This window comes from Callorhinus ursinus, unplaced genomic scaffold (genome assembly GCF_003265705.2).
Source record: "Callorhinus ursinus isolate GAN/ISIS: 27379988/994484 unplaced genomic scaffold, GSC_fseal_2.0 scaffold16, whole genome shotgun sequence".
Lineage (NCBI taxonomy): Eukaryota > Metazoa > Chordata > Mammalia > Carnivora > Otariidae > Callorhinus > Callorhinus ursinus.
The window spans coordinates 16,297,724-16,313,323 of NW_027397078.1; the positions used below are offsets into that span (position 1 = coordinate 16,297,724).

The 15,600-nt window shown below is 35.7% G+C and overlaps 1 protein-coding gene across 2 annotated transcripts in view; it reads left to right on the top strand.

Moving 5' to 3' along the window:
• Positions 1 to 15,600, top strand: part of DMD (dystrophin) — a 2,222,747-nt gene that overhangs the window by 1,043,393 nt on the left and 1,163,754 nt on the right. For both annotated transcript variants that reach the window (XM_073901937.1, XM_025857655.2), the window contains exon 42: positions 9,341 to 9,535. In XM_073901937.1, the coding sequence (XP_073758038.1) occupies positions 9,341 to 9,535 (195 nt within the window). The remainder of the gene's footprint in view (positions 1 to 9,340; positions 9,536 to 15,600) is intronic.

Sequence of the window (15,600 nt, forward strand, 5' to 3'; positions counted from 1 at the left end):
GTGACCATTCTCTTTTCCAAATCATCTATTGAATTTTCAAAAACCAGGTATCAGGTTTTTCTGAGCTCTAGCGTTGTCTTTTTAAGCTTCTCATTTCATTTTTATTAAAGCACTTGTCTCTTTTTTCTAGTATATTACTTGTGTGGACCCTCAGCTTTGTTTCCCTTTTTCAGTCCCTTATATCTACTGTAATGGTTTGTGTTCTGTCCTTTGTGTTTAAGTCAAAGGGTGTGAAATTTTTAGCACAAATATAAGTCAGGTTTGTGGGTTCTATTATATAGTGCTGATTGAAAACCAACAAAAATAATGGGAGTATTTGTTTCTGGGGAAGAAAGACTTAACAAGCCAGAACCTTCCAGAAAAAGTATGTGTAAGAAAGCATCTTGAGCTTATGAATAAGAAGTGGTGGTTAAGGCTGTCCTAGGTTATTTCGTACCATCCCGTAATTCCTGCATCAAGCAAATCAGCAGGTACCGATTCCTTCCTGGGTCAAAGGAATCTTGTTAAATCAGTTGTCTCCCACGAGTCATCCCACATACACACCTGGAAATCACCAGGTTGATAGTTTCCATCCCAGACTGTGCCAGAGATTTGAAGACCACCAATTTCTCTCCTCTCTTTTTCTAAAATCTGAATCTCTGATGCATATATTCTTCTAGATTCTAGTAGTTAGTCACGGTTATTTTGGAGGTTGAGTCTACTCACCTGTGAGGGAGGCAGAAAACATGTGTACACGAGGTAATATTCTCACCATCTCAACTTTTGCATTTTGTTTGTATGTACACACACACCTGTATATGCATAAATTCATAAGCTTTCAACACATAAGTCCTGCGTATATAATTTATATAATTCACATAGGTGCTTTTATTAATTAATTTCATCGGAGTTGATGAGATTACCTAGAGATTGAGGGGCTGTATATATGAAAACAAAATATATTAGCAGTTCGAGAATATCTATCAGATATAGTATGACAAACTTACTGAATTTTAAGCTTTTGGCTTTTTATTTATTTATTTTTTGGGGTAAAGATTTATTTATTTATTTGAGAGAGCGAGAATGAGAGAGAGAGAGTACATGAGAGGGGGGAGGGCCAGAGGGAGAAGCAGACTCCTCGCTGAGCAGGGAGACCGATGCGGGACTCGATCCCGGGACTCCGGGATCATGACCTGAGCCGAAGGCAGTCGCCTAACCAACTGAGCCACCCAGGCACCCAAGCTTTTGGCATTTTAAATTGGATTTAGTAACCAGTCAAAATCTCCTTTGTGAGGAAAACTGTCAATCTACATATGTTATAATTGTTTTCTGATACATACCAGTGTTAAAATTTTTCACATAGAGATAAAAATCCTAGCTTTTGCATTATGAACTTTCTATATTATTAAAAGTTGAACACCATCTTGTAATTTAATCTCATTAGCAACTAAAATCTTAATTGTATTTCCTTTTAAATAATTTAGATTTAAATTTAAATAGTCATATGTAGCTAAGGATTACCATATTGGACAATGCAGTTATAGGTGTATTCACTGTCACATTTTTATTTTTATTTAATTTTATTTTTTCTTACCATTTTTTTTTCATCATAAGTGTACTCTTTAATTCCCATTCCCCATTTTCCCCCATCCCCCCACCTACCTCCCCTCTGGTAACCATCACTTTGTTCTCTATAGTTAAGAGTCTGTTTCTTGGTTGGTTTGTCTCTCTCTCTCTTTTTTTTTCCTTTGCTTATTTGTTTTGTTTCTTAAATTTGACAAGTGAGATCATCTAGTATTTGCCTTTCTCTGACTGACTTAGCACTATCACATTTTTAATAAAGAAAAAAATCATTCAAAAACAAAATTATGGCACAGGCATATTCGGAAATATGTACTTAATTGCCACATTAAATAATGTGGAGATAAATGATAGCCAGGTTTTCTGAAATGTTTGAGAAGTGTAACATAGAAATTAATATTGTAAGTCTCTTCTACAAAATCCACTCAAACTGGAAGATCCACAGGGCAATAGAAATTAAGTAATATGGTAGTGTGACATATAATTGCAGGATTTAAAGTAATTCCAAAGTTAGTTTTCTTGTGTTAATTTTATTTTCAATTTAAACTAAATGTTTGTGTATATATACGTGTGTGTTCATTTTCACATGTGAACATATGAAAAACTCCTGTGCCAGGTATTGCCAGCTTATATATCAGAATAGCTTCCTATCAGAAAATATATACTAGGTATATAAATTAAAAATTTTATATGAACAGTTTGGGAAGAGTTAGCCAGGATTAAAAAAGATTTCTTGACTAATAGCCTCCTCAGACACTATAATCTACTAATAGGCATTGTAGACCTCCATGAATGAGGCTAAAATTAACATCTCCTAAAAGTATCTGTATAACAGAATCCCAAATAATTGCTTCTTTTTTTGTTCACATATAATGAATTACATTAATAACAGAGAGACAACTGAAAAGCCAAGACATGCACGTGTGACAGCCTGAGCTGGTGTGCCCTGAATTGGAGAAATGTGACATGGTTAAATCAGAAATACTTTCAAATCTATACCAATGAAGATTACATTATGAAGTGAAGAAAATATTCCTGTTTGCATTCTGAGAATTCTAAAGTGGACATTATATTACAGCTGTAGACCCCAGCAATTCTAGTCAAACATCGATTGTTAAAAATTGCCTTTTTAAGCTGGTACTTTCTTTATTCATTTATTCAACAAATATATGCTAACTATGCCTGAGTCTTTGGTACATTTATTTTACATTGGATATGTAGCCTTATCTATGAAGTTATGTTATTTTTCTCATGATTTCTTCCAAGGTGGGCCATATATGTTGGTGCTTACCTTAGTGGGAACCAAAACCCTTCTCTTTCACTTCTCCCACAGGCCATACGTAGTGACTAGAATTCTACCAAGTCACTAATGTATGTTAATTTATTGAAAATCCTTATTAAAATGCAAATGTTATCCTCTGGAGGATAACACTTTAAACCACTATAAGCCATTAACACGTTATCAAGATTTAGTTTATCAGTTTAATTAGATGGTAATTCACTTGGCCCTGAGGAGCTAGGTAGATTTGATGGTGTGGAAGAGAAGAATCACCATGAGGCAGATGAATGAGCAAGTCCAGCAGCCAGATCCGTTATACAGGACACTACACATACCTGGCCTTCTAGAAGTAGGGTGTACTCAGAGAATGGCCAATCGAGCTTCACCCGCATACCTGCTTCACTAACAGCCTGCCCTGCACCAAACATTTGATTTTTAGAAAATAAATAATAGGGCTATAAAGATGATTTTCTGCACTATTTTACAGTGATTGCTTTATTATTTACCGTGTCTTGTTATTTTTGAATGAAAGGGAGGTAAGTCATAAGCTTAATACAGTTTGTTGATCAATTACTTAATGATCATCTGAGGGTTGATCTCCTTTTCTTCTTACATAGTTTCACAGAGACAGTTTTCTAGATGATGCGTAAAGGAGGTGGGAATACCTAAGAGCAAGCTCTCTCATTGCTGTTTTGTGCATGTAAGATCATAACCAATCCGTTTGGACTCATTTAGACTCTTTGTACCCGGTGACTTAATTAAACACAAGGAAGGCTAAGTACTGTCAGCATGCGAGTATTGCCTTAGCATTTATGTGTATCCAAAACTGTAAACAGGAAAGACTAAACCCATACATACCTCATCTGTGTCATATTCTTGTCTTTTGTATGCTTTATCATTTGATTCTTTTTTTCTGTCTGTGGATTAACGTAGTATTTTTTGCCACACTTGATTTTTTGACTTCCCTTTGTAAGCTTGTAATTTATATAAATGACCGAGGAGAAATAAATAAAAATAGCTCAAGTGTGTTTCTTACCGTAATGATTCCTAGAAGGAAACTTAATTGTCTTTCTCCAAATACTTTTGAGATTAGGAAAGGGAGCTACCTAAATTCTTTTCCAGTTGCTTGCCATTTATGACCCATCAGAACCCATAATATCCTATAATCATATTTGGGATTTATGTGCTATTGGGTTATTATTTTAAAATAATCTGCACTCTTGGGGCGCCTGGGTGGCTCAGATGGTTGAGCGTCTGCCTTCGGCCCAGGTCATGATCCCAGGGTTCTGGGATCGAGCCCCGCATCAGGCTCCCTGCTCTGCGGGAAGCCTGCTTCTCCCTCTCCTCCCCACTTGTGCTCTCTCTCTCTCTCTCTCTCTCTCTCTCAAATAAATAAATAAATAAAATCTAAAATAACCTGTACTATTTAAGAATGCCCTTTTGAGGAAAGATAATCAGATATACATTAACAGATTTTCATATCATGGGTCACTTTAATCATTAATAAACTTGTTTTCTTTTAAAGATTTAGCCCATCTTTGCCTTTATTAACTTTAATGGAGTAAACAAAAAATGGGTACATTATTGTATTATGATTTTTTTGTCCAGATGCCAGTTATTTTTTTTTGAGCTAGACTTTGTGTTGACATATTTTCTGTATACCGTATTTATATTAGATAGATAGGTATTTTCAAGGACTGTATCATAATAATATGGGATGTAGTGCATTTTTCTTTTTTTCTTTTTGAGTTTCTTTGACCTCATAACTCATAAGTGGGCCAATAACCACAATCCATTTGAAACTTATATTGAGGAGAGAGAAGTCCTTTAAATCATGGAGGAGAATATTTTGTTTTAAACACTTAGATATAATGCACCATTGGTTTCAAAACAGGATTGCCTCTATCTTAAGCAGCTATGTGGTCCTTCAAGAAACAAATTTTAAGTAATAAAAAGAATGTGATAACTAAAGTTTCAGAGAAACGAAAGTTTTTATTAAAAACTTTATGAGTGATACCTATGCCTATGTACATAGCTGAAAATCTCAAAACTGTTTTCACTTCAGCCTTAGGTGTTACAAATCATAGTTTTATCCTATCATAATCCTTTTAAGCATGATTTGAGCTTTCCGTTTTTTAATAAAAATAGGTACTTTGGGGCTTTCTTCCATATCTCTTGATTTTCATTTCCAGAAAATGAGGATAGTATAGTCTTTGGGGTATATATCGTTAGAAGTGAATATGAACAGAGAGAAATAAAATGAATTAGTATGGCTACAGCACTTCCTTGCTAATGATGCATGAATTTCTATAATGATATAAGATGGTAAAGAACATTAACAAAAGCAAGTTGATTTTCAAAAGGTTAGACAGGATTTGTATACATCAGAATTCAGAAGGATATGATAATTCAAGGCAGAGGTAATGAAATTCAGATGAAAAGGCAAAATCTGAATATGAGTGCACGGATTATGCATAAAGAGGAGAAAATAAACATGATACTTCCAATTATACTGATTTTTAAATAACTGTGTGAAATTTTTATTAAACCAAATGGAAAGTCATTCATTGGATATAGTTTATTTATTATAGAACTGCATGACTTTGTCAAAAGCAATAATATTTTTTAAGGAGTAGATAGTAAACAAGATCTCTAAATTTCTGGCTCTGTTGATTAAATTTTTAGTTGTTTCTTGTATATGAAACTTATGATACGTTTCTCTCTATTAAAATTTATTGGATCTATTACAACTTTATACTAAATGAGAATACTCAAAATATATGAGTAAATTTTCTATAAAATGAGTTGATAGTTTCCCAATGGTATCAAAGAATTATTCTGAAATTTTTGTATTTCTCATAAAAGTTCATGGGACCATTGCTTGGCTTTCTCTATTCAGGTGATTCGCACCACTTAACTTCTCCTGTCTATGATGATGAGACGATAGGAGGAACTAAGTCCTCCAATAGATCAGTCTTCATTAAATATTTTTCAATGTGTGGTTACTAACCTTTTTCAGTTTAATTTACAAAATACAGCTGAGTCAGTGTTCACAGATAATTGTAACTGGACGGCATTTTAGGAATTATAGGCATTCTAATTTACTTTTTTTTTTTTTTACAAATGAAAAAAATAGAAAGAAAATTACTTGTTTATCAGTAGTTTAGGATAGCAAAGATTACAATGTTTTTCTCATATCTTTTCTAAACTGATAGACTGTGTCTTTATTTCTTTGATTGTTCTCATCAACCATAACAGTTTTAATATTTCTCAATATTCTGGATATTGTCTTCTTGCCATGTGTGAGCATGGAGTAAATCGGTTGTGCTATAGTTAGTCCACTTATTTTCATGAATTGACACCAGTTGCTCTAAGGCTTGTGTATAATAGTCTTGAAAATAATTGCAATGTACATGTTAATAGAGCATGGCCTATGTGCAGTACAGTGGCAAATGCTTCTTTGAAGAGCATTGCAATCAGGTCAGTGATGGCTTCATCATTTAAGAAAAGAAAAAGCAAAAAGAGTTTTTAGAACCAGATACAAAATTTCAATTATTTGAAAAATTCTGAGTTTAAATAGATGCCACCTAACATTCCCTTAAGGAGATTTCCATTGAAATATGGGTGGAAAAGGTTTTCTTATGATGTGATGATGAATATTTATTATGTGGAAAAGAAGACATGAATCAATATATAATAAAATAATCTATGACAGACATTTAGTCAAGTAGTGGAAAGCTTAACAAATGAGAAGCCAGTGTGCTGCTTACTTTCTTAGAGTCCTGAGTGAGGACTGTAGCCAGTGCAAATCTTTTTATTTATTTTTTTTAAGATTTATTTATTTGAGAGGCAGGGCAGAGGGAAAGAATCTTTTAAGCAGACTCCACACTGAACGCAGAGCCCACCTCAGGGCTCAATCCCACGACCCATGAGATCATGACCGGAACAGAAATCAAGAGCTGGATGCTTTACTGATAGCCACCCAGGTGCCCTGCAGCCAATGCAAATCTTATTTGTTGAGATATAGCACTCCAGTCTTCAGAGCTGTGTGGTTAGCATTAATTATTATTTAAATAAATCTAATTTTTTAAAAGAAAAATTTTATTTGAGTATAGTTGACACAATGTTACATTAGTGTCAATCATGCATTTTTATGTAAAATTCCGGTATGTACAACAAAATACCATTAACCACAAATACCAAAGAACTAGAAATTTGGGTTTTAAATTGTGTTTCAGGAAGTTAAGTCCAAGGCAATAGTTAAATGTGAGTTTATTTTTAATGTCTTTTCCCTCCATTGTAGTTAACTGTTCAATTAAGTCCCTTGCTATCTATAATCCATAATTATTATGTTTGGCAGTCATCAGTATGAAATTAAGATAGCTGTGAGCATCTCAAGTATAGGTAATGAAGATCAAGGAAACTACATGTCAAAAAAGAAAACAGAAAGAGAATGTAAAGAACTTAGAATTATTTACTTTTTAAGAGAAAATGATGAGGACAGACATTAAAACCTTTTGGAACTCACACTGATTTTTTTAAATGAAACTCAGATGTTTTTTTAAATATTTTGAAGGTATGTCTTATTCTAAAAATAACCCCCTTGGTTAGACAAAAATACACATACACATATATACATGTGTATATACATATATGGGAGAGATAAACCGTTACTCGTCCTCTACCCAGCTTTGTCCCTAATAACAAAACCCACTGTTCTATAAAAATTTCGAGGTATGAAATTTATATAATTAAAAAGAAAGAAAAATTCACCATTACTGAAACATGGTATAGGAACATTCTTGTTTCAGATAATGTAGAAGTATCTTTCCCCCAGGAGTTGAAGAAACTGATGCAAATAAGAAAAATAACTTATTAACTTGGAAATTTTTAAGAACAACAGTCACCAGTGTAGTAGAATACATGGAAGTCACAGTGAACTTGCTTGACTTGTGTTAACTCTAGTAGGTAGTATGAAATTAATGTGCATTCAAATGTCTGCTGATTTATTTTTCTTTTAAATTGGTGGGAAGTTTCATTTGAAATGAAGAGATTGAGAAATTGAATTTAAAAATATGTGGTTAAATCTGTAGATTGTCCTCTTTAAACTCTAGCCCAAAATTCTAGTATTATTTGAAGTGTAAAATTAGAAGTACATGTAGATTATCATTCTATTCATCACGAAGGAATATGTACCATATATTTAGTCAAGATATACACACAACATCAAACTTTGTAAAAAGTATAATTATGCCATTTAAGCTAATTTGTGTAATTCTGTGAATTTGCAGTGTCATAAGTAAATGAGACATCTAGATTGCAATTATTTTTATATTATGTAAGAACTGAGTACAAGAATACTGGACCTGAGAAATTAATAGGAAAGCATAAATAGAGCAGCTTATAATTTCACTCATCTTTACATGGATTCAGTTTGAGATCCTAAACTCCATTTAATTACATTGTTAAAAAAATGGGGATAGTCTTGTCATAAAACTTGTGCAGTAATAAATGGCTATGTTAGCATGCTGATCATCAGAACTCCTCTAGAGACTGCCACTGAAACCCTCAGTTGACCCCATCAACAGGCAGATGGCAGTTGATCAATTCAAAACAAAGTTACTGGAAAACTAATTTCAATTACAAGAGTTTTGTTGCTTATAGTAGAGACAGAAGAGAGCAGAGGTCATGTATCTTTCTGAATTTGTGTCCCAAATAGCGTTTATTTCATGCTCTTACAAGGAGTAAGGAAAGAGGCACTATTGGCCAAATCTAAAAGGACTCTAAGCTCCAAATGTCCATCACTTATAGTACTTGAATGGTAGGTAGGAAAGTGTAGATGTAGGAAGAGAGGCTAGTGCTTCCCTAGACCTTATGGCTTTCTGGAGTTTTTATTATAATGTGAATTCCACTCTCCGCTTTCTCATCTAGTACTTTCATTAGCAGCTTAACTTAACAGGAAACTAGCATTAAAGAGGAAAGCTGGTGTCTGGAATTTGGAGGAGAAGTGTGCTGAATTTAAAAGTATATACCAGCCAAAACCACTTTGTCCCTTTTGTACCTCAATCTAGTTTAGGGAAGAAAAGTATAGGAGAGGTTCCTTTCGTAGGAAAACCACAAATGTAGACCCCCCCCCACCAGCCTACCCCATACCTAGTTTTCCAGGGAGCTTAGAATTACATTTTAAAAACCAGTTGTAAAAATCATCCTTTTCTTAGAGTAAAACTATCCCTCTCGTGACCTTATGGCTCTTGGTCTTTCATTCTTACACTCATTGGTACTAATGTGTATGTATCTCTTATTTTTAAATGCAATGCTTCTAACACTTTTTGTGAAAAGAGGGTGTATAAATAATAACCTTTTTACTAGACTTATCACCATGCACTTTTTTATTCACTTCCAGCCCTCTGTCAGCTATAAACTGGAATTTATATAAACTCAGTAGAGATCTTTTCATTATCAGGAAGCTAAAGGAATTGTTCTTTTGTATGCCTATACCAGCACACTGTCCATGAAGAGTCGGTGATGGTGATGACTGAAGATATGCCTTTGGAAATTTCTTATGTGCCTTCTACTTACCTGACTGAGATCACTCATGTCTCACAAGCCCTATCAGAAGTGGAACAACTTCTTAATGCTCCCGAACTCTGTGCTAAAGATTTTGAAGATCTCTTTAAACAAGAGGAGTCACTGAAGGTAAAAGCAAAGCACTTTTATTAGATTTTTACAAGATATTCATCTTGATCATTTGCAGTACCAGAACAATTGACTTAAATGTACACACTGAAGGTATTTTTACTTAGACGTGAAATTCCTAAAACACTTCACAGGATGGTTAGTTCTAGAAATCTGGGATCGAAAGAGAAACATAAACCAAAAGAGGTATTTTATAATATTTAATGTTGAGAGACTTTCTAAAATGAGGCAACAGACAAAAGTAATAGTTTCACATAGATTCAGGACAGAAAGGGCTTATCAATCAAAAAGCATGCTTTGATAGAGTAACAGTATATGCACAATTAATACATTACTTTCCTTTCTTCTCCCAGAAAAGAGGGAATTAGATGAGATTTTAAATGGTATCTATTGCATACAATTTTAGCTTTATGTTTTCTACTTATAATATGCATATTCAACTTTGAATTAGTGCCATTATCAGTACTAGAATACATGGAATCTAATTGAATAGAAAGCAATGAAATATTTCTTTAAAATTACCAGGCAAAGGCTATCACCCAAATCCAGGGTTTTTCAAATCACCAACTGTGTTTCTCAATCCCACACTAAGACAAAACATGATGAGGAAATAGTCTTTGAATTCTAGAGGGAAGTGTCTGAAGATAGATGAATGTAGCATCAAGAAAATATACATAATAATGTGTCTCAAGATAACGTTTGTGATCGTACATTTTACACCCAAAATGAGAGTGTAGCCAGAGCTCAGTATTTTTCAATGCAAATAGTGTGAGATTATAGACAGAAGAGAAGTTTGCTCTCAGCAGCACCTTATTAGCCAAAGTATTTTATACTCTAAATGATTTCTTGGGAGCTCATTCCATATCACACATTTGTCTGCATAAGTATACAGATAGATAAAGCTGTTTGTTTGTTTTGGAAATCAGAGCTGCAATATCTTGAGTGACTTGAATTTGCTATCTTACATTATATCAAGTAAGCTATAAATTTACCTGCTAAAATAAAATAAGAAAGGCATGGATCTCTGGAGCTACTCCATCCATTTCAGTATGGTACTCTTTCTTATTCTTTTTGAAATAAAAGTCAGATTGCTGGTGGATGCAGTGAAGAAAAGAAACCCGATCAATTGATAAAGGAGACATGCCAGCGTTCTTGTCATTATTCACATTAACTAATTTCACATGACAGCACAGTTTATAAGCTCATCATTGTCATTCAACATGTAAATCACTGCTAATGAGCTAATATTCATTTCATTCCATGTTCCCAGACATATGGGTCAGGAGAGCAGTGACCCTAAACTTATTAAGTTGCCAGTTGAATATCTTTGTCTTCATACCTCTTAACCTGGCATACTCAGAATGATGGGCCCCTGGCTACACTCAGCTAATCATTTGTTCTTTCAGATATGTTTAAGAGTATTATAGCTGATGCCAGTTGTGATCGTATTGATTACTGGGGTTTGTAAAAAGGTATCATTGCAGGTTTAATTTCACTGGATTATTGAATCCTCTAATGAGGATTTGCAGTTTTGGGCATAATTCCAGCTCACTACCAACAAATCTCTGGCAGCACGCAAATGGGCTTCCTACCTTTGTGGGCCCTTTGAAGGGGGATAGTTTTGATCTCAGTCTTTCCAATGAATATGTATTTCCTCCTAAAGACATTCATCATTGTCATTATCCAGTAGTAAAAATAGAAAAGTAGTGCATAAATTGTACAGCTGCTGGTTGGGAAGGTTTGAAATTAAACTGTGGTTGATTTTATTCCTGGCAGATTTGCATGAATCAAATTACAGAACTGTAGTAAGTATTGCTGTGGTTTAACATACATATTTCTTTAAAGTACAATACAGCACAAACAATGTGTAATAAATTAAAATAATTACTTTCTGAACATAGTATAGCTAATATAGCACATATAATTTCCATAGATTTATTGAATTGGAAAGCTACCTAATCATTTTGAGAAGAATAAAGCAGAAAAACACCTATTTACATATGGAAATCTACATCTAATAGCTAATACATTAGCTAAGGCAAAACTAACAGTGAATGAGGAACATACAAATAAGTAATATTTATTCTTATGTTAAAAACCAGTATTAGCATTGTGAATCAATTGATTGTGTTTGTTTATATGTAAAAAGTTACAATAGCCATTGCACAAATGACAGTACAATAGTTTTGAAAGAATTTAAATTTTTGACAGTTTCAATCATTATTTTTAAGAAAAAAGATGTCAGTTGTCTTAGAATTTGCTAAAATATAATTACTACGTTAAATCATTAAATCTTGCTTTGAACTGTCCCATATGAAAGCATGAGCATAAAAGAGAGTAGAATGGTGATTGCCAGGGACTGGGAGAAGGGGGAAATGGGGAGTTGCTATTCAGTGGGTATAAAGTGCAAAAACAATCAGTTCTAGAGATCTGGACAACGTTGCACCTATAGGTAACAGTAATGTAGCGTATGCTTAAAAATTTGTTCAGAGGGTGCATATTGTATTAAGTGTTCTTACGACAATAAAAATAATAATGAGGTATGAATATCGAACTTTTTAGGTTTCCAAAAGTTTTGCCCCTGAGAGGTTTAAATATTTGACCTCTTGTCATGAAAGCAGCGATAATTTATTTTAAGAGGCCCAATGGAAAGGATTTATCCTAATGCTGTCATATACCTGGTTTTACTGAAAGCTTCAGTTTTATTGGTGTCTGCAATATTCTTGGGGCCTCACCCATACCCCCTCCACATTCAGGGCTCCCTGCATTTTAACTGGCAGCTGCCAATTGCAAGTGCCTGGGACTCTGCCTAGGGCTCTCTCAACTCATAAGTGTCAGAGAGTTAAGGCTTTGCCTCCCCACATCTTCCAACAAACCTCAAATAATGACAGGTAGCTTTCTGTGGATAAAGGGCATTGCTCATCCACATCTTCAGCTGCAGTAACTCTGAGACATGTTCTGCACTTTGACCCGAAGTTCCCCAGCAGGACTGAGACCCCACTGTGCACAGTTGGAACTTTCCCAATAGTACTGTGGTAAACTGGCTTCCTCTCCTACCCCCTCCACTGCCTACTGGTGCTTCCTAGCATCAATCCCAAGTAAATCCCTTGCGTATACATTCTAGTCTTAGAATCTGCTTCTCAGGCATTCAACCTATGATAATTTTGAAAGAAAAAATGGCATATGCACTACTTAGTCAGCATTTGATAGCAGAAATCTTGGCAAATACTCCTTTCAACTTGATGGGCAATTCCCCAGTAACTGTGCTACTTCTCCGCTAAGGAGTTCCTTAGTTGCTCAGTTAGACCTTGGCCTTGAGAAAGGTGAATTTTTAGGACAAAAATAAGAGCATGTCTTAGAATAAGGATGACACCTGGGTTTTATCTTTCACCATAATGAGAAATCAATTTCCTTTCAGTGGTCAGGAACTCTTATTTTTTAATATTTTATTTATTTATTTGACAGAGAGAGACACAGCGAAAAAGGGAACACAAGCAGGGGGAGTGGGAGAGGGAGAAGCAGGCTTCCTGCTGAGTGGGGAGCCCGATGCGGGGCTCGATCCCAGGACCCTGGGATCATGACCTGAACCGAAGGCAGATGGTTAATGGCTGAGCCACACGGGTGCCCCCATCAGGCAATCTTAATAACTTTTATTAAAATTTTTTATTGTTATGTAAATGACCATACATTACATCATTAGTTTTTGATGTAGTGTTCCATGATTCATTGTTTGTGCATAACACCCAGTGCTCCACGCAGAACGTGCCCTCTTTAATGCCCATCACCAGGCTAACACATCCCCCACCCCCCTCCCCTCTAGAACCCTCAGTTTGTTTTTCAGAGTCCATCGTCTCTCATGGTTCCTCTCTCCCTCCGATTTACTCCCCTTCATTCTTCCCCTCCTGCTATCTTATTTTGCTTTTTTTGTTCTTAACATATATTGCATTATTTGTTTCAGAGGTACAGGTCTGTGATTCAACAGTCTTGCACAATTCACAGCACACACCATGGCACATACCCTCCCCAATGTCTATCACCCAGCCACCCCATCCCTCCCAAACCCCCACCACTCCAGCAACCCTCAGTTTGTTTCCTGAGATTAAGAATCCCTCATATCAGTGAGCTCATATGATACATGGCTTTCTCTGATTGACTTATTTCACTCAGCATAACACCCTCCAGTTCCAGCCACGTCATTGCAAATGGCAAGATCTCATTCCTTTTTATGGCTCCTTTAATATTCCATTGTGTATATATACCATTTCTTCTTTATCCATTCATCTGTCGATGGACATCTTCGTGATTTCCACAGTTTGGCTATTGTGGACATTGCTGCTATAAACATCGGGGTGCACGTACCCCTTCGGATCCCTACATTTGTATCTTTGGGGTAAATACCCCAGTAGTGCAATTGCTGGATCGTAAGGTAGCTCTATATTCAACTGTTTGAGGAACCTCCATACTGTTTTCCAGAGTGGCTGCACCAGCTTGCATTCCCACCAACAGTGTAGGAGGGTTCCCCTTGCTCCGCATCCCCGCCAACATCTGTCGTTTCCTGACTTGTTAATTTTAGCCATTCTGACGGGTGTGAGGTGGTATCTCATGGAGGTTTTGATTTGGATTTCCCTGATGCCGAGTGATGTGGAGCACTTTTTCATGTGTCTGTTGGCCATTTGGATGTCTTCTTTGGAAAAATGTCTGTTCATGTTGTCTGCCCATTTCTTGATTGGATTATTTGTTCTTTGGGTGTTGAGTTTGATAAGTTCTTTATAAATTTTGGATACTAGTCCTTTATCTGATATGTCATTTGCAAATACCTTCTCCCATTCTGTCGGTTGTCTTTTGGTTTTGTTGACTGTTTCTTTTGCTGTGCAAAAGCTTTTTATCTTGATGAAATCCCAATAGTTCATTTTTTGCCCTTGCTTCCCTTGCTTTGGCGATGTTTCCAGGAAGAAGTTGCTGCAGCTGAGGTGGAAGAGGTTGCTGCCTGTGTTCTCCTTTAGGATTTTGATGGACTCCTGTCTCACGTTTAGGTCTTTCAACCATTTGGAGTCTATTTTAGTGTGTGGTGTAAGGAAGTGGTCCAGTTTAATTCTTCTGCATGTAGCTGTCCAATTTTCCCAACACCATTTGTTGAAGAGACAGTCTTTCTTCCATTGGACATTCTTTCCTGCCTTGTCAAAGATTAGTTGACCATAGAGTTTAGGGTCCATATCTGGGCTCTCTATTCTGTTCCATTGATCTATGTGTCGGTTTTTGTGCCAGTACCATGCTGTCTTGATGATGACAGCTTTGTAATAGAGCTGGAAGTCCGGAATTGTGATGCTGCCAGCTTTGCTTTTCTTTTCAACATTCCTCTGGCTATTCGGGTTCTCTTCTGGTTCCATACAAATTTTAGGATTATTTGTTCCATTTCTTTGAAAAAAGTGGATGGTGTTTTGATGGGGATTGCATTGAATGTGTAGATTGCTCTAGGTAGCATTGACATCTTCACAATGTTTGTTCTTCCAATCCATGAGCATGGAACGTTTTTCCATTTCTTTGTGTCTTCCTCAAATTCTTTCATGAGTATTTTATAGTTTTCTGAGTACAGATCCTTTGCCTCTTTGGTTAAATTTATTGCTAGGTATCATATGGTTTTGGGTGCAATTGTAAATGGGATCGACTCCTTAATTTGTCTCTCTTCTCTCTTCTTGTTGGTGTATAGGAATGTCACTGATTTCTGTGCATTGATTTTATATCCTGCCACTTTACTGACTTCCTGTATGAGTTCTAGCAGTTTTGGGGTGGACTTTTTTGGGTTTTCCACATACAGTATCATATCATCTGCAAAGAGTGAGAGTTTGACTTCCTTTTTGCCGATTTGGATGCCTTTGATTTCTTTTTGTTGTCTGATTGCTGTGGCTAGGACTTCTCATACTATGTTGAATACCAGTGGTGATAGTGGACATCCCTGCCACATTCCTGACCTTAGGGGGAAAGCTCTCAGCTTTTCCTCATTGAGAATGATATTTGCTATAAGTTTTTCATAGATGCCTTTTATGATATTGAGATATGTACCCTCT